We start from the raw sequence: 18604 nt of genomic DNA on the forward strand, positions 1-18604 counted from the left end.
GTTGGTTTTCTACTGGTTTCATTTCCTTTCTTCTCCTTTTATGCCTTTTTATAGTGGTTAGTATTTTGACTGCATCGTGGATGGATGAATTCAGTCAGTTACAGAGCAGAACAGAATTAGGGCTGTTTCCTAAACCACAGGCTGTTTGGATTTGGGATCTATTGTATTCGCAGGGTCTCCAGTGCTCAGGAAGAAGCACGGAGAATAGGGTTTGATTTAGGTTCCTCTTTTATAAAAAAGGAATTTACAGCAATCCCTTCAAATTACAAACTAGTGATTTTATGAGGTTTGAAAAAATCTCAAGCTCTTCCCCTACCCTTTTGATTGAGAGCCCTTTTCTAGGTTGGTGAATTCTGTGCTTTCCAGTTTTTTGCCAGGAACCAGAAAGATCTGCCACAAGAGGGGGTGTACACACCACCCTGATGTTGGTTCTGCCCTCAGGCTGGCCCAGTGCTCATTACTGGTGTGTAAAGTATTAGAAATGTGGTTCCTCTTACTCCTGATTTTGCAGGCCTGAGAGAGATGGCATGGCATGTGAGGAGGCATCTAGCATTTTCCAGTTAACACATGCAGAAAGCTAATAGGTTTTAAAGGAGAAAATCCTGGCTCTGCAGAAATCAAGAGCACAACTCAAGTTATTCTGGGGGAGCCATGATTTACAAGCTGTTTATCTTGGCAAATCCTGTTGAGCTTCACCTCTGAGTAGTTTTGCCTTTGCCTTTTTTATCATCCCCCTCCACCCCCCCTTTTTTTTTTAAAAAGTTCTGCATTAGCTGCAATACGTAATTGGAGAAAGTACCAGACGTTTCGGATAGTTTTGAAACTAGAATTTTGTGCAGCGCAATGTATGGTATTCCCCTATGTTACTACATCGAGTATAACTAGTGTACTAGCTGATGGAGTCAAGCAGAAATCTCTTCAATTTACTGTTTAAATGGATGGATATTTTCTGAAATGGATATTTTGATGCTACCCTTTGGCATGGGACTATTTTCAACCTTATTTCACATTTCACTTCCTTCTGTTGCTGAACTTGTAAAATATGTGCCATAAAATCCAGAATTCATGTGATGTGGCTAGTTTAATGTTCCTCTCTCAACCTTTCAATCCTTGTTTTTTCACTTTATTTTAACTGAGCCATATTAATGTTAACATTTTTATTTTTGCATGTAGTGCATCTCAGCTAAATGATTACACTAAAATTTTTTGATGGCTTCTGAAAACTAATGCTTCCAGATTCTTTTTGCCTGCGGCGTAGTGGCAGTCAGCAGTTAGTCAATTCAGTAAGCAGTTCTGTATGCTGCATAAACCAGACACGTCCTGAATTAGGGCGAACGACGGGATATTTTTAACGGTTGTATCACTGCTCTCTAGACTGCTTTTGTATTTGAAATTTCCTGCTATTGTGTCTCCAAGTACATTAGAAAATTTTGTGGCATGCTTCCCAAACTCTGTTCTTCCCTTTTTGGATGTGCCATTTACACTTTTGTGTTTGCAGCTGTTGACGTCCCTTTATGTACACGTTCTATTTCTGCCGTTAATATAATCCCCGTGAAGAAAGTGAAAAGTTCTCCTCACCTAGTGCTGCCTACAGGTATCTTCTTTCTTCCTCCCCCCGCCATGCATTAGTTGGCCATCATGCTCTCTCTTCTCTCTCTCTCTCTCAGTGTCTCTCTGCTTCACCCACACGCTTTGGCTAGTTTTCAGCTTCATCCTCTTCTCACTGTTTCCAGAGCTGCAGATTTCATCAGTAGGTAATAAAGTTAGCTCTTGATGGCATAAGACACTGTTCTCAATTATGCTGCTCCTCTGCAGACATAATTGTGTCTACTTGGATCTGGGATCATTGTAAGCTCTTCTACTAATGCTTATTTATGGATAATACTGTTATTACAGCCTCATTTTGAACCAAACTCCTGATGAACAAAAGAACGTTTCCTGTGTATCTTTAGTCTTTATGAACGTAAATGGATCTCGGAGGTGGTATTTTACAGGTTCAAGCATAATTCAACATTGGTGGGATGGTTTTGTTTTTCTGTACATACACTGACTTTACAGAATCTTTATAAGGATGTTGGGCTGCCTGTCACCCCCTTCCCAAGCACATGTTTTCCCACTAAAAGTACAAGATTATTTTTGTACTTTGCTGGATTTGGACAGCCAGACTAGTCTAGCTGATAGTGCTTGTCTCTCCTAATCTGTCGCACACGGGCTCTGTTGGACTAGTACAGTGCTAATGTCACGTTTGTTACCGTCTGCTGGATTTCTGTCCTGAGAGGTTTAGGTTTTTGTTTCCCATCATTTCACCTGAATTGTGAGGGATTTCAACATCTTGGGTATTTGTCTTCCTCTCCCGATTTGAAATAGCCTGACAATATTTTATTTTCAAAGCTTTTCAAAATACTTTAATTTTTTTGAGTTCAGAACATTTTTTCTGATTCTTATTGTCTTGATTCAGTGTACAGGTTTAGTATGTTGTATGAAAATAAAAAGTGATTCAATTCCCAAATTTGATTCTCCTCCAGTATGATGGGAGACATATATAGCATGGTGAGTGTTTCCATTTCTCTCCAGTGCCTGTGAAGGGAATCTAGGTGTGGGAGCATAGGAGAACAGCTACTCTGCACTCTCTCTGGGTATCTGAATCAGGCCTGGTGACTCCCAACTGCGTGTCCATGCCTCAGAGTTACAGCACTCTTGAAACTGGAGTCCCAGAGCACAAACCTTTGTCCTCTGGTTTGAAAGTGGGTCCGTAGAATCCTTGGGCTGCGTGTCCTGCTATGTGGCTGGGACCGACAGCCAGAACTGGACTCTGGGCAAAAGGAATCCTGACCCTGACCAGATCATGGGAAAATCAGTCAGAGAGTCAACTTCTATTTCACCAGGCCTGTGGGTGACCTTATGGCATGATCAGTTGTGTGGTGTGAGTACAAACGTGGTACATGTAAGGGTTAAGCAGCATTTGGTATGTCTGTGTGGATAGTCTTTTCCCTCACAGAGGCTGCCTCAGCGCTGCCTAAATGAACTAAAGGCTGAATGGTAGGGAAGTATCCTCAGATTCCTTACTTATTCCATTCTTTCTCCAGTCCTAAGTGTGGATCTGAAGCTATGCTTTTTGTGAAATCCCAAAAGCTTTGGAAGCCCACATAAAAGCTTGAACTGGGGTGATGCCAGTGTAGAGGGCTTCCATGAGCCAGAGGTGTCTGACATTTGTCAAGTCTTTCCCCTTACTGCTGTTGTCCATCTGGCACTATTGATGCTTCCCTATATTGTGGACACCTTGGCTGTGGTTTTTGTGTTTTGCAGCCTTAGTTGAGGCATTGCCATGGTCCATAGGCACTGTACTGGTATGGATTTAATGGGGCATTACCTTACTGAAATCAGCCAGGGAATATTGGCCTGCACAAACATGAGCTGTTGTCTGGGCAATAAGCAGAAGCCTTTGCCCCCTCTGTCCAGCCTGAAGCCATAACTTTCATTATAATAACAGTTCCTAGAGAGGAGCTGCATCCCTCCCCGTGCACAGATAGCGTGATCCTCACCCCTTAATAATAAAAATCATTGTGTTGTCATGCGTGTAATGCAGCATGTGCTCAGTGCCTCTTCAGGCTCGCTGTGGGGTGCCGTGGCAGGACGAGGACCTCTGTTTAGGTAGGTCAAAGCGAAGTCTGATGGCAGCTGCAGGGTCAGTAATAGCGCACAAGAAAGGGAGATGATGTGTTTTCCTGTGGAAGTCACTTGGATAAGTGAGAGACTCTTTAGGCTTACTGTTTCTCTAGGTATCTTAGAGGAAACAATTCTCTGGAAGGGTTTTAAGTAAGGGGAGGAAGATAGCCTTGAAGTGCTGGTTTGTTATTACTTAATAGGATGACAGGAGGAAGAAACCCAAACCCGTGGACTGAAGTGCACAAAGGTAAGCCTGTACAGAGGCTGTGCTGGATCAGGCCACAGCAAAGATGCTGGCATGACCTGGTGTCTGGCTCACATGGTGATCTGAACAGTTACATGTTAAATTTCCTTCTAGTTTTGAGATTTGGGTTCCTATGCCAGAAGGTGAAACACCACCATGAAACAGGGGGAGATGGCAAGGAGGTGTTTTGCAGTGCCCTGCCTTTAGATCAAATTCAGCATGGTTACAAGATGTTATCCTCCCGTGGTCATAAGACTTTTTCTTTTTCTCTTTCAGTCCTGCATAAAAGGCACTTATAAGGCTTCAGCACACAAATCATATTGTTTTATACCACTGGGACATCCCCATAGAAAAGCCACAGTGTAATGGTAGAATGTCCTTGCTAGTACAATATCTCCACACAAAGCACACCAAATAAAGCAAATGGACCTCTGAAATTTGTTTCAGACAGTCATTCTTTTTTCTTCCTTTCTTAGCTCTGTTACACTGACTCAGAACTTCCTTCTACATTCATTAGTTACATGAATATGAAACTGCTTTGATTTCTCAATGCTTTAAATCCAGAGCTAATCTTCATCTGCATAAACATTACTAGATTGATTCAGCCAGAGGCAGCCATGCTAAAATTACTCTACAGAGCTCTGATGGTTCCTAACAGCTTTGTATCATCTGTTTTGATCTGTCTCCTCTGTGCATGTGCATTTCCTGTAGAAACAGATCCCACTAAAGTCTGCAGCGGAAAAGGAGCTGTGACCCTCCGTGCAACTCCAGCCTATGAAGAGAATCAGAAGATCACTTCGCCATGTCCTCAGGTTGTTGAGCAACCTGAAAGTAAGTGGGTGGATGGTTAACTGGAATATGTTACTCACAATAAGCTCAAGTGAGGTCAGTTCAGGGTCTTGGGGTGACCTTTTTAGCTACAATTTAAAGCCCCAAATCCTGTAGCATAGCTGGAAACCTCTTGCAAGAATCAGACCAGTGGAGGGAGGCTGACTCCTCTTCTCTCCTAGTGCAGGTTTCATCACCACTCACTCATTGGCTTAAGTTTGTTTACAGCTCCCTTCTACTGTCAGGAGCACCAAAAATTCTCTATTATTATTATTTTTCCCCTGGCAGGCCCATGTCACCACCTTTTATCCCAGTCGTGAGGTGGAACAGAAAGAGGCTGAGTGGTGCTACTGCTACCGTAGCATTCACTTGGGTTGTCAAGGGAGCGGGGACGGCATCCCAGACAGTGTCGCCACAGAGTTCTGCCATCTCTCAATAGCAGACGTGTAATTACTTAATTGTAGGAGACAGGCAAAGCATAACAAACCTGGCCAGTGTTGTGGGTCTGGCAGAGAGGATGAGCTCCCAAAAGCAAGATGCCGTTAAGGGGGGAGGGGGTCAAACTTGCCCTTGAAAGCAAAGCATACGTAGTTTCTGACTGTATTGGTGGAGGAAGGGCAATTCTGTTAATTCCAGCCCCAATGTGCTGCTTTCTGCTGTCTTCTCCTCCCATTCTGCTCCACCCGTGACCTACCCTCTTTTTATGCTTGCCATTCTCTGTTTCTTCACTCCTACCCCCCACCATTGCCTCTCTCCTTTCTGTTGATGGCTTTATAAATTTCCAGCAGCCTGAATGGCAATGAGCCCATTACTATGGAAATCAGCTCATTAATACTTCCTTTGCTTACTCTCTCAATTGCTTTATGAAATGTACGTTGGAGCTGGAAGAGCTTTTTGCATGTAACTTAAACAGCAAAATGGGTAGAGGGTTGGGGAGGAGCCCAGTGGGAGGTGGGTAAATAGGTGATGAGACCAATGCATGTAGCTGCAGGGACTGGGTTGTAAAGTGACATCATATTTTATAACTCCCTTCATGCACACACACTTAGTTTGCATAAACCTGATCTATTTGTTGGCAGCCCTTTATCTCAGTTAATCATACATAGTGATGTTGGTAAGGATAGATATGTCTTCATAGCCTGTATCATGGATGAATATGGGGTCCCTACATTTCCAGTAATTTATGGTGTCTGGATGTCAAGCTGCAGCTTTAGAAAGTAGCTAGCTGGGCTGCCTTTTTGCCTCTAAAATAAGAATGTCAATGAACAATTGTTTCTTCATTGCTCTGAATGAATTGCCTTGTGTTTACAAAGGTCAGAAACAAGGAGGGCATCATGTTTAGGGCTGGTCTCTATGGTAATTAGGCAGCCCTGTCAGAAAGCATTTTATGTGTGAAATGAAGTAGCTCGACTCTTAACTTCAATTGGTACATGCTTTCTGTAACGCTTTATTTTTTTTCCCCTTTCTTTTCCTTTATGCCTATCCTCCACCCCCACCTCTTTCGTCCCTCCTTTCTGTGAAACGCTTAGGTCTGGAGCCAGAAAACTCAGAAACAGGTACAAACATTGGCTGCTATGTTGTTGCTTCTGTTGCTTTCTCGGAAGTATTTCTTGTTGCCTGGGGAAAAAAAAGAAAGGAAAAAAAAAAAAAAGAAGGAAGAAAAGAGTCCCCTCCTTTCACTTCTCCTGTAGCTGGAGAGAATCCGCTGTGATCTGAGTTTTCCTTCCCCTCATAGATGATTGGAGGTCATCATCTAACACTGATGCCAATGGGGATGCCCAACCATCTTCTCTGGCTGCCAAGGGTTATAGGAGCGTGCGTCCGAACCTTTCCTCAGACAGCAAGCCACAGGTAAGCCTTTCTTCTGTGATCCTGAGGGTGTGATCTTCTGGGTTCAAGCACTGGATCCGTGGTCAGGAGTCCTGGGTTGAATTCCAAACTTTGCTGCAGACTTGGGTAAGTTGCTGTGCCTCAGCTTTTCCTACCTTACAAATGGGGGCAACACTGATGTCAGCAGAGTGCTGTGGAGCTGGTGTGTTCGGGCATGCCACAGTGTTTCCTTGGTGGATGAAGGAGGAGGACAACGCTATTTGTGAGAAAAAAGGTGAAGTAGTCATCTGTTACTGTTTTGACTTGTCGATCTATGTCCTAGAGGTTGCTGCAGGCTGAAAGCAGTTACACCCTACATTAAAAACAAGATATTGGGGAAATGCCTTTCATTTTTAATACTATAACTGATATAAGCCACCAAGGGAAAGGTTACTTGTACCTGAAGGTAAATTGTTGAAGTTAAGCTGTTAAGAGAAGTATAACCTCATCCTTTTCTCTTGGGTCTGCACAGAAGCATTCTGAAAGCTGGTAAGGAACCCCTTCGTTAGAAACCACTTTCTTGTATAACAGAGTCCCTTTAAAGCCTTGTCCGCTGTCAGGCCGACTGCTTTCACCGTCAGGGACCTATAGCAATGCCACACAACAGACACCATTCCTGAAATTGTAAGTGAAAGTGGATGAAGGCTTTCTCCAGGGAAGGAGCGGCACCCTAAAGGAGAGACCCATTTACGGCCTGGTACAGCTCTCCTGTAGTCCCTTATTGATCCTGCTGATGAACAGAGGGCGTGCTGATGCACACAGTACTTTTTATAGAAGTCTCAGGGAGTGCTGTCCAAACGAAGCTGCAATGGAATAAAATGGAACACAGCAATTGCAGGTGGTGAATTAGTATTTCCTTATAATACTGCGTAGTAGTAAAGTGAGGCTTCACCTAACCTGGGGAAACATTATGGTCCTCTGGAGGCTTCAGGCTGAAACTGCTGTCCTTAAGAAATCAAAAGGAATGAGCCTGTTCCAGAAGCAGAAGCCCTTCAGAAGGAACGCTTACCAACCTAATTCTCCACTCCCTTATGCATCAGGGAAGGTGGGGAAAGAGGGGGCAGCATGGGGACAGCAGATTTTGGGACAGCAGCTGTAATTGTATGAAGCTATTCTAGGTCTATACCCATGTAACAAGAATAGGTGCTGGGCCACAACCTGTCGTATGTGGATGAATTTTAAAGGAGGTAATTTTTTTCAGATTTGAATGTTGCAAGCTGTTGAAGTGTCTTCATTCTCTGGGTTTGGCCATTTTAGCAGTGGTTTACCCAGCTTTTGCCCATAAAGGTGTGGCAACAGGGTGCCTGTAAAACCTACTTTCACAGTATCCAGAGGGTTAATTTGCCAGAATGCAGGGAGCTACTGTTCACTAAGTGGGTGTCTTCGTTCTCTTCAGTAGTTTATAGTTTTCAGCTACTGGCACCAAAGCAATAAATAAAACTTCTCTATTGCTAAGTTATTTTACCTTAAAACCACTTGGCTCTCAGAAAAATATCATTGAAATTGGAGTTGGAGTTGCAGTTGGCAGGCAGCTGTGGATTTGGCAACCTATATTTTGCAAAGTACTGAAAAGAGGTTGCAGGATTTCTCTGTTGGTGATCTTTATTCTGGAGGCAAATTCTTAGGAACTCAGTTCCTCAAAAAACTTTAATTGTTCTGGTCTTCCTGAAACCATATTCAGGACTGAAAAATCCTGAAGAGAATCCAAGAACCAGCTTTTAGGAGGAAAAAATGCTGACTTAGCCAGCTGTGGCAGGCTATAGTACTCACATGATGTCTGCTTCATTAGCACTGGTGAAACTTTGCAATGTTCATTTTTTCGACAATGCGCTTAATGTGCTGCAGAGATGGCCTACAGCTCTGAATTTGGCTTTGCGATTTAAATGTCCCCAGTGCTGGGAAGTATTTAGTTACACAGGCATGAGCCCAGGTTTAGTTAGCCAGGATGTTAAATCTTGACTCAGGCTTCCCAGGGGCATGGTGGGTGTTGCAGTGCAGGCCTCTCAAAACAATACAGCCCTGAGATTTATTTAGCCCAAAGGGAGAAACTTGTGGGCAGGGCCTTGAGAGCTGGGTAAAGTTTGCCTGCTGCAGTGAGCAGTGCTAAGAAAGAGAGAATGTGTGGGATGATGTATGTGAGCGAGTTCTGCATTGGCCTTCCAGATACTGTATTTGCTTTTTGTTCTTGCTGTATTAAAACCTGCTTAACCCAAGTCTAATGACCGAATTCATTCTTTAAATTTATTTATTTTTTCCTTCCCTTTCCTTCCTTTCACCTTCCTTTTGGTGCTGCTTCCTCTCTCCCTCTCTTCCTTCTTGACTCTGCCTGGGCAGGCCCTTGCTCCTCCCCGTCCTCCTCTTCCCAAAGAGGAAAGCTTTGCATGGCGTCCTCGCACTGACACTAAAGCGACAAACCTGTTGCCAGTGCCCATCATGGACTGCGTGTACCTGAATGCACCCAAGCCTTATAAGCAGCGTGCATCACCAAATGCCAGTGCACGGTGTTATTTCTCATCACCTACCCCCTATGGGGCCATCCCCAGTGGGAAGCAAGTCTTGCCAGCAGGGCATTCTCCCTCCTCAGGCCCCAAAGATGAGGTGCATGCTGGGAAGCCACTCTTGGAAAGTCGCTCCTCGTCGGATGCATCATCCGTACAACGTAACCCTGACAGGGCAGATCCCAGTAGTAAGGCTGAAATGAATTCCAGTCATGAGACGAAGGCGGATAAAAAGGTCACCAAACTATATGTAGCTTGTTTATCTAACAGCACTTGCTCAGCCGCATCTGAAAATTCCACTGGCACCGCACATGACCCAGCAGCCAGCACCAGTTTGGGCGCTGAGCTCACTCAGGCACCAGCCACCGACATTGTTTCCTCTGTAACAGATACTGGAAAGCCTCTTCCTGCTCCTCCTCCTCCTCCTATTCCTCCCAGGCCGTACTTTTACATTGTCCTCAGTAAAGACGCAGTTAGTTATGGTGCGGGCCAACCCTCCTGGACTCGGTCGTCACCTCCGCAAGCTGTGGGGGACAGAGTGCTAGAGCCCCAGAGCACAGCTGCCACAGAGGACAGGATGAGAAAAGAGCCTTACCTTACTCAGCAGCGACAGCCACCATACAAGGCAATGGGACGCAGCATGGTACATGTTTTCTCCATAACCTTGTTTTCTTTCAGCTGTCTGAACGGTTCTTTAATTCATTACGACGTTCCCTTAATGCTTTATTCCCCTCCTACCTAATTTCTGAGCACTTGTTGTGCCACCTGAGTCTTCTACTTGATAATACTTAACACCCCATGCGCGCCCCCCCAACATTGATCTGTGTGTTTGTGCGTGTGTGGTGTTTGTAGGGGGTTGGCTTGGGCTGGCGAGGATCTTTCTATTTTAGGGAGGTGTAAAAGAAGCAAACTCTGTAACGCAATGGTTAGTGCTTCTCAAGTGATGGTGAATGCAGAGCTGTTCTGTGGTTTGATTTAGCCTCACTGCACAGAGCTGGAGAAGAGGGGTGATGAGGGGAAGGAAGATTTTTGTGAAAAACCATGAGTGTCCATAGAGGCCAGGGCTGCAAGACTGAAGAAGTATGTCTCCCTAAGGAAAGAAAATCTGTTGGGGCTTCGTATAATTTTGGGTGCATCCTTGCATGACACTATGTGGCTGCGAAGTACCGATCTCCCCCGTTGCATAACAACACCTTGTTTCCTACAGGATGCCACTGCCACCACCACAGCTCAGCCTGGGGTTATAGTAGTCCCCCTCCTCCAGGTTAATCCAGACAGACAGCAAGAAGGCAGCTCCAGCACTCCACCACCGCCTCTGGTTCCTTTTGGGCAAGGCTCCGTATCCCCTGAGACTGTTTCTTCTGGCTCACCCTTGACTTTTCCAACTCTAGACGATTTCATTCCCCCACATCTCCAGAGGGGTTCCCACCATAACCAAGCACCCTCCGCATCTGCCACATTACCCTCTGTTTACCCGAAACTGCCATTCTTCTCATCACCACCTTCACTTGTCCCTCCAGTCACTGGGGCTTTGCACAGGGGCTTGAAGCCTGAAATCACTGGAGTCATCTCACATACAGTAAGCTTGCCAAGTACTCTCCTCGCCCTTTTCCTAAATTTATATTCCCAGATTAAAATTACTTTCTCCTTGCAATACTAAACTTGCAAGAGGAGCGATGCCTCGCTCCCTGCCAGCAGCATGACAACTGAAACCTTGTTTACGTCCTGTGCTAGTGCATGCGTGTTGCCTGCCTTGTGCAGCTTTGAACTTTCTATTGACTTCTCACAAAACATTTGACTGCCTCCCTTTGTGCCCGTTCCACTAGGTGATGCACACCTCAAGAGTCTTCACAGGATTTGCTCACAATAATGAATTCTGTATAAACAGAATAGCTGCAACTAACTGATCTCTTCAGGCTCTTTTAATAGCATCCTTAACTGTGTTTGAATAACATTTAAAGCAGCAACAGCAGACCAGTCAAAGGTTAGGGCTGGCTTTCTGTTCCACTTGGAGCCACAAGACTGCATGGTCTCTACACAAATCCCTGCTGAAATCAGTGTAAGATTGCTGCCAGTATCCAGTGACCTACAAGCAGGAATATCAGTTACTGAGCTAAGAGTCCTCCAAGCATGTAGGTGCTATGGAATAGATTAGGGGAAAAGTGTCTCTTCAGTTTGGAATTGCTTGTCTTTGAAAATTTTGAAGAATTCAGTCCACAACAGTTTTAACTTGGAATTTACTGTGTTCTTCTTGGATTAGGTTTTGCATCTGTTTAAGCTCATCACCTGTTTTAAAAAGTCCTTGGGGACAAGGAGGAAAAGTAGTTGTCCATTAAAGTTGTAGAGGAGGCAAAAAGTACCTGACCCTCCTTGTCCTGGAAGTGTTGCAACCACCATTTATTTTTTCATATGGTTTACTTGTAAGGACAAGTAAGAAGTGCAGCAGAAACCCCCTCCTCTCATGATGGTGCTTTCTCTGCCCTCTGACTCTAGGGATCTAGCAAACAGGCATGTGGAGGGGAAAAAAAAAAAGACCCCAAGGATGATATTTTCAAAAGTCCTCAGCATTGGCTTTTCTGCTTCTTTTGAAATTGGTGGGTTTTTTACTGCAGAGAGCAGTGAAAGTTTGGGGGGTTTGTTTGTGTGTGGGTTGTGGGGTGCGTTCTGTGGGGTTTTTTTTCAGTGGAGCAGGCTAGCATGCAGACTCCAGAAAAATTCAGCAGACATCCAAATCATAGAGGAGTAGTGGAAATTTTGGGTTAACTGGTTTTCATGAGATGAGAGTTTTGAAACGCTTTGGGGCATGCTCGCTTCAGGCATGCAGTCACAGAGCTGTTTTCCACAATGATTTAAATGGTCTTTGTGCACCCACTTTGGTGACTTAGCTGGGGCCACCGAGCCTATCCTGATCTAACATCCCTCTTCTTTGAGGGGTTCTTCATATTTTAGTTATCAAAGTGAAGCTCAAACCCAACTCTCTCATACTTCTTCCTGACTCCCAGTCCTTTTCTCAAATTGCATTTTTTGGAATATTATCACAGCCAGCAAAATGGGGTTGGGTCTCTCTCTTAGGGACATCTATTTCTGAAGACCATTGACACTTTTCTGTCCTCATGAAATGTCTGTGGCTTTATCAGATGCTGCTTGGACCAAGATCACCTCCATCCAGCAGAACAGGATTGTTCTTGCCTATTTCCCCTCTAGGTTGGAGAGGCTGTAGATGCTTGTTCTGATTATGGCCACTTCTCACCATGATTTATCTCTGATCCCTGGTGCCAAGCCTTGCTCTGGTGCCTGTTCAGTCCCCTGATGCTGGTGGTTATGAAGGGCACTGAGTTGCACTTGGCCAGAAAAGCCAGGAGTAGAGATTTTTCTGGAGCAATATTCTGTGCTGTAGTCAGGGTTTTTTTTTAATAGTGATGAAAATCTCCCCAAACGCTTGGCTCCATTTTACAGATCAGTGGCCTGCAGCATTTCAGTCTGAGAGTGAAAGAGTGCAGAAATCTGGTACGCTGTTCCATACTCTCTTTGTTTGGGTGATCATTCCCCATTAATGGTAATAGTGTGTCCAAATTCCTGAAGAAGCTTTGAAAAATCTCAGCCTAAACTTGCACACACGGTCTTAGTCATCATCCCTTCTTTATCTTTTCCCCTTAATACCAACAAAAGCCCGGTATCCCTGGACTGAAATTTTTCAAATGTGAACTAGTTTTTAAAGTCTCCCTGCTGGCACAGCCTGTATTTCTACAGAACAACCAGAGCTGTGGTGATACCAGAGGTGAGTTTGAAATAAGCAAATAAGGGAGCTGGATGCTTTACAAGAGCAAGAGCAGCTTGCTGTCTGTGCTCCAGCAGCAAAACCATGTTGAGTATCTTCCTTCCTAGAGTCCTGCTTTTTTACCCTCTATCAGTTTTGGGGTTTTTTTATTTCATTATTTTAACCAGGTGGCTGTCACACTGTCTCCTGAGTGATGGTGCTAACCTTGTTCCTCGGACCTTCCTTACCGAACCAGCTGCAGTAATACTGTTTCACTCCAGAATTGCATGAGTTTTGCATGTCTGACTTCTTGCTATGAAAGGAATACTTTTATAACAAATGTTTGTGTGTGTATGTATCAGGGGGAAGATGTCTGCATCTTCCCCTGCAACCAGATTTGTTCATTTTTGGCACCCTTTGTTTGCTCCAGAGAGTCTGCTGGATGAATTTAGTGCCTCCTTTTGGGGTTGGAGTTGTGAAACCCAACACCAAATAATTATAGTACTGCCTTAGCGAACTAATTGCATTAACAACGAGCAGAGTATGTACAAGGAGCAGGGTAACACTCATGCTTATGTCTTTTTTTACTAAAATTTGCTGTGATTATGCTTCTCATTCGGCTTTAAATGTTTTTGGCTTTTTTCCCGTATATTCCCAGTGTAGCAACCTTCTGCATGCTGCTAATAATGTGTTGCTCTCCTTTTCAGGACCCAGGTCCTGTGTTAAATGAAGTGCCCCAGCCTGGCACTGGCACTGACTATCCGACCTCCTTCACTTCAATCAACAAGTCTTCCTCTGCCTATCCCTCTACCACAATCGTCAATCCCACTATTGTCCTCTTGCAGCACAATCGAGGTAAGGAGACTTGCATATAGATATTTGTGGCTCAAACTGAGCAACCTGTTATGCTACAAGGAACTGGAGAATGTGTGTGCTGTGGACAATTAAGTCCAGGCTACTAAGAGCTAACAAAGCTGCCTCCGGAAAGTTGTAGTGACTGGAGCATACAACAGGCAAGTAAGAGGCTAGAGATGTGGGACAATGCCTACTTTTTCTAGTTAAAACCTGTGGATCAGAAGCCACTCTGAGGTTGGGGAAGAGGCTTATAGCTGGGCTATGGACATATGACTAAGTTATTGCAGGGTAACACCCATAAGGTGTCCTGTCGTGGTGGAAAAGGGTGCATATTCACATCTATCTATTGGTAGGTGCAAGGTAGGTTCTCCCTCGCTGGAGAAGGGGATGTGTTACTTCTCAGCTGCTGGAGTGTGAAAGCAGCCGTATTTTCAGTTCCTGTGGGAAAGATTTGGCCTCTGAATTGTCAGCAGAATTTATCTAGTAGTAAATAATCTGTTTGCCTGTAAGTTTGAAGTTCGTAATTTGTTCATCTGTCCATAACTGGATCGACTCAGAGTCATACTGCATTAGTCCTTGAGCTCTAGGTTTGCATATGAACAAAACAACCTTGTTTGAGCACTCCCATGTTTAGTAATCCAAGCCTTTCTCTGCCTCACAGCAGCTCCCTCTGAATGGATAGTTACATCTCTACCTCTGGCATTACGGGGAGGCTTTGCTTCTCCTTTTTAGTTCTCCTCATGGCTGGCATTACCCCAGCTTCCCAGTTCACTGTGCATCACTAAAGACTGTAACTTATAAAGGGCCACACAGATGCAAACGTCTTGGTTTCCAGTGGACTAAGGAAACTCTAGGACAAGCACATTCAAATCTACGATGCTGCAACTTACCTTTTACAAAGAAAAAAAATAAATCGGAAAATAGGGGCAAGGCCTGCACTCCTCATTGTAGTCATTCTCATTTCAGGCGTGCATTAATGTGCTCCTTTGCAGCCCCTCATGCATTTTTCAGTGCCTTTCTAAAACAGACTTCAGTCTTTGATCCTGAAGATAGTGTCTGCACCATAGCCTGGCTGATTATAGGGGTAATGAGTGGGTTATCTCTTCCTTTTTGCCAGCATCCGAAGCAGCTTTGCTTATGTGCTTCTGAATGAGGGTGTTTGGATTCCTCAACTGCTTCAAGAGGAGAAAATATTATTTGAGGTAGCCTTTTTTATCTCAAAACTTTTTGTTGACTTTCCTGAGGTGGGATACTCTTTTGGCTGGTTTTTGCATTAAATCTGGAGCATTTCAGTGTGTACCACACAAGGATATTTTCTCTTTGTAGATTTTAAGAGCATGAGAGAGAAATCTGTATAGTATGATGATCCACACACACTGGCTCTGAGACAACTGATATCAGATTGTTCTGTTGACTGATTACCTTCACAGTTAACAATTTGTTCTCTCTGAATATGTCTTGCTTCTGACCATTAGCACTCATGATACTGTATCCTGATAGATTGAAGAGCCTTCTCCCATCACATTTTTGTTGACTGTGCTATAGATCATGGCCTGATGAGCAACTTGATCGAGTCTGTGAAGTATCTCATTCTAATATGTATTTTTCAGTCCTTTTTAGTAAAACTTGTAATTTGAACTGGTTTGACAAGGCATCTTAGTCATAAATCTGTATTGACTGGCATTGCCTGTGTCATACTACATATTAGTAAAATCCCATATAAGTCATTACAATATTTTTTTTCTGTCATTATTGTTGACTTGACAGACAGATGTCCCGCCCATCACACCAATGCTTTTTGAAGATTGTCACAGCATTTGCTTTTTTCCTTGTCCTGTGGAGTTTCCTTTGTATTCCAGACATGCTGAGGATGAGTATTAATGGACCAATGCGCTGCTCTCTCCGTAACTGTTCTCTTTAGAGCAGAAAACTGCTCTAAAACGCTTCCGTACAGTTTAAATGAATGTGTTAATTTGCAAGCATCTGACCTCAGTTGTTGTCATTCAGCGTAGTCCTTAGTTACTGTTGAAGTGGAAAGTATTCCTCTATCAGGTAGGACATCAGACTTTTTTCTTTTTTCTTTTTTTTTTAAATGCAGAATGGAAATAGTCATCGGATGTGTCATCTTTTCTGCCCTGTTATTAACAGCTCCACTGAGCCTATTTGGTAAAGAACAAGATCATTGTTAGGTTTCTGTTTATTCTTCATGTACCTCAAAACCTATTTTTGAGTCTCTGAGACATTCTGTTCATTCTTTTCCTTCCATTGTCGTTTTCTTTCACTTCCCAGCATCTGTTACCTACTCATTAGGCATACATTTTCTTAGTTTTCCATCTTCTTGTGTGTTGAGGGTTTCTTACAGTTCCTTATGCTTCCATTCCTATCTAGGCTTTATCCCAGCATAACATTAAGTTATCTTTTTGCTAACTTAGTGTTTTTAAATGGTTCTTAGATCTTAGTTATCTATCAGATTTCTGTCCTGGCTGACATGATTCATATTTGCTTTCATCTTTATGGGCCTTATCTATTCAAAACTGGTTTGGTCTTATGGCATATAACAAATTGTTACTAGGTTATGAACCACCTTCCCCTGAATGGTTAATTATGTTTTGTGCTGAAATCAATTCCTTCATGTCAATATGAGGTTTAATATAAATTCCTCTTGTGTGCTATGAAATACTCTCTGAATTAGAAATTTCAAGGTCATTTTAATGCTGGCAGTCTGAGATCTCCAGCAATTTAGTTAATCTTCCAGATGGATAATGTGGCTTGCTTTCTCCTCAGTGGATTATTGATTGCTTTTTAAGGAGCTGGTTATCTTATTCTCTGGAGTGGCTGTTGTAGCAAGCATCACCTATTGTCCTATTTTATGCTTTATCTGCTAGTTTATTAATCTGTAAGCATTCAAGACCCTTTGATTTGGAACCATCAGAGACTTAGAAACAGGTAATGGCATTTGAAGCACAGGAACTACACTGTATCCTTTTTTTGTCAGCTTGATCTTACTCAGTAAGTTGTGATGAGAGATCTCAGAGTTTTTTACTGGATTCCAGTGATGCCAACTGAATAAGATTTGTGCTTATGAACAGGTCATTTCAGATCCTCTTGTTCATTCCTAGCACCAAGGTAAAAATTTCTTCCCTTCATATCTATTGGTGTCTTGATTAAGTTTCTTTTCGACACCTTTATTTTGCACTATACATGTACTCAAATACTTGTTTCCTCTTCTCCTTTTGTTACTGGTTGCAAGTCTTAGTATTCTCCAGTGCTCCCTCCTCTGGGAACTCCGAAGGCATCTATAATCGTTCTTTCACTGTTGCCAGCAGTTATATTCCTCTGCTAGACCCTTTCTCTGAGAAAGCCTACATGCCTTTGCTTTACCGTCCCAGAACACAAGATCAAGGGTGAAAGCCTCAGTTAGCTGGTGTGTGCCTGGGGCTGCAAGCTGGCTCTGGTCAGGTAAGAGTGAAATAGCAGACAACTCCTGCTCCTTCTGCTTCTATCCATCAGCAGCTCTCTTTCCTACTCAGAGGCATAAGTGAAAAGGAAATCTCTTCTTCATGTAAAAAGTACTTTTTTTTTCATGAAAAGTCTATTAATCCATTATATTCTCTCCCCTGTGGAAAAAGAGGTAGGAAAGAGCTCTCAAGCATCATCTTTTTAAATCGCATGTTTTTATCAGGAGACCTTAGTGACTGAATGCAGTTCTCCTCAGTGAAGATGATGGCTGAAGCTGAGATAATCCTACTTGCATCTTTTCTCATAATGCAGCAGCCTGCTTAGAAGGGTGAACCCTGCAGCAGGTGGTTCCCAGCTACTTTTCAGGTTCAGATTGCCAACCCTTCCTTTTACCCATTGCACATAGGGGTTTGTTTCATGTGTTGGCAGCTATCATGTGAGCATAACACACCCTAGCAGCTTGCCATCGGTAGTTAGCAGAGCAGAAGTGCTGGGGTAAAAGAACAAATTTCATAGGTATTAGTGAGGGAGCTGTGCTTAGTGAGGAGAAATATTGGTCTCCCTTGGAGAGATGATCTACTTACTACAAATACCTAATGAAGGTGGGTTCTGCTAGCAAACAGCATACACCTGGAGGATTGTTACCGACAGCAGACTTGCTTAGCAAGTGTCCCATACCACCCCAAAGCATAGTTATTTCCTGGGCAGGCACTGCATGGCATGGTTTATTATGAATATATAACAGGTGTGATTAATATATTAAAGTTTTGAAAACTTTGCATTAACAATATGAGCTTTCAAGAGTGTAATTTGTATATCATTAAAATAGTTTATTCTTTTCAAGTGGCTTTCATGCTTTAAATGAAAGGATTAATTGCTAGGGAGTAGAAAGAGCAGAGAACAGAGAGCTAAGAGCTCTTGGTTTATTCCCGGATGTGACTCAGGCAAGTCATTTGAACATCCCTTTAGAAAGCAGCTGTGAGCATCAACTTTAGGGTGGTCAAACACGCTGGAAGGTACCACAAATGTCCCAGTCTGGGAACAGTAATGAAAAGCCCTAAACTAAGGGGACCATTCTGAGAATCAAAACCTTAATCAAGCTGTGTCTGTGCGCAAATCACTGAATCTGTGGCCCGATGGTATGTGATGAGACTCAGCAAGCGCCAGCAATGACTCAGTCTTTTCCTATATCCCTTCAAAATGCTACGGCATTATTGTTCCAAAATGTACTTCATGCCACTGGTAACAGAGTTAGTTGTCAAGTTGTTTGACTCCGTGAGTCATTATTGGTTTTCAAATTGTCTCCTGTCCCACTGTTTTCATTCTCCGATGTTAAGAAAAAATAAAAAATAAAATGCTTTTTGCAAATGTATTGGTCACTGCATCATGAGATGTATGTTATTCCACGAGGCTGCTGTGTGGAGAAGG

General features: G+C 43.3%; 1 protein-coding gene across 7 annotated transcripts in view; it reads left to right on the top strand.

Moving 5' to 3' along the window:
* The window catches only part of SORBS1 (sorbin and SH3 domain containing 1), an 80878-nt gene that overhangs the window by 10318 nt on the left and 51956 nt on the right, over positions 1-18604 (top strand). For 4 of the 7 annotated variants that reach the window (XM_035897278.1, XM_035897279.1, XM_035897280.1 and 1 more), the window contains exons 4-9: positions 4622-4741; positions 6268-6294; positions 6474-6589; positions 8942-9748; positions 10313-10684; positions 13570-13717. In XM_035897278.1, the coding sequence (XP_035753171.1) occupies positions 4622-4741; positions 6268-6294; positions 6474-6589; positions 8942-9748; positions 10313-10684; positions 13570-13717 (1590 nt within the window). Of the gene's footprint in view, positions 1-4621; positions 4757-6267; positions 6295-6473; positions 6590-8941; positions 9749-10312; positions 10685-13569; positions 13718-18604 lie in introns of all 7 variants that reach the window. The other 3 variants (XM_035897283.1, XM_035897284.1, XM_035897282.1) reach the window with 2 other exon arrangements.

This window comes from Egretta garzetta, unplaced genomic scaffold (genome assembly GCF_000687185.1).
Source record: "Egretta garzetta isolate BGI_Z169 unplaced genomic scaffold, ASM68718v1 scaffold56, whole genome shotgun sequence".
Classification (NCBI taxonomy): Eukaryota; Metazoa; Chordata; class Aves; order Pelecaniformes; family Ardeidae; genus Egretta; species Egretta garzetta.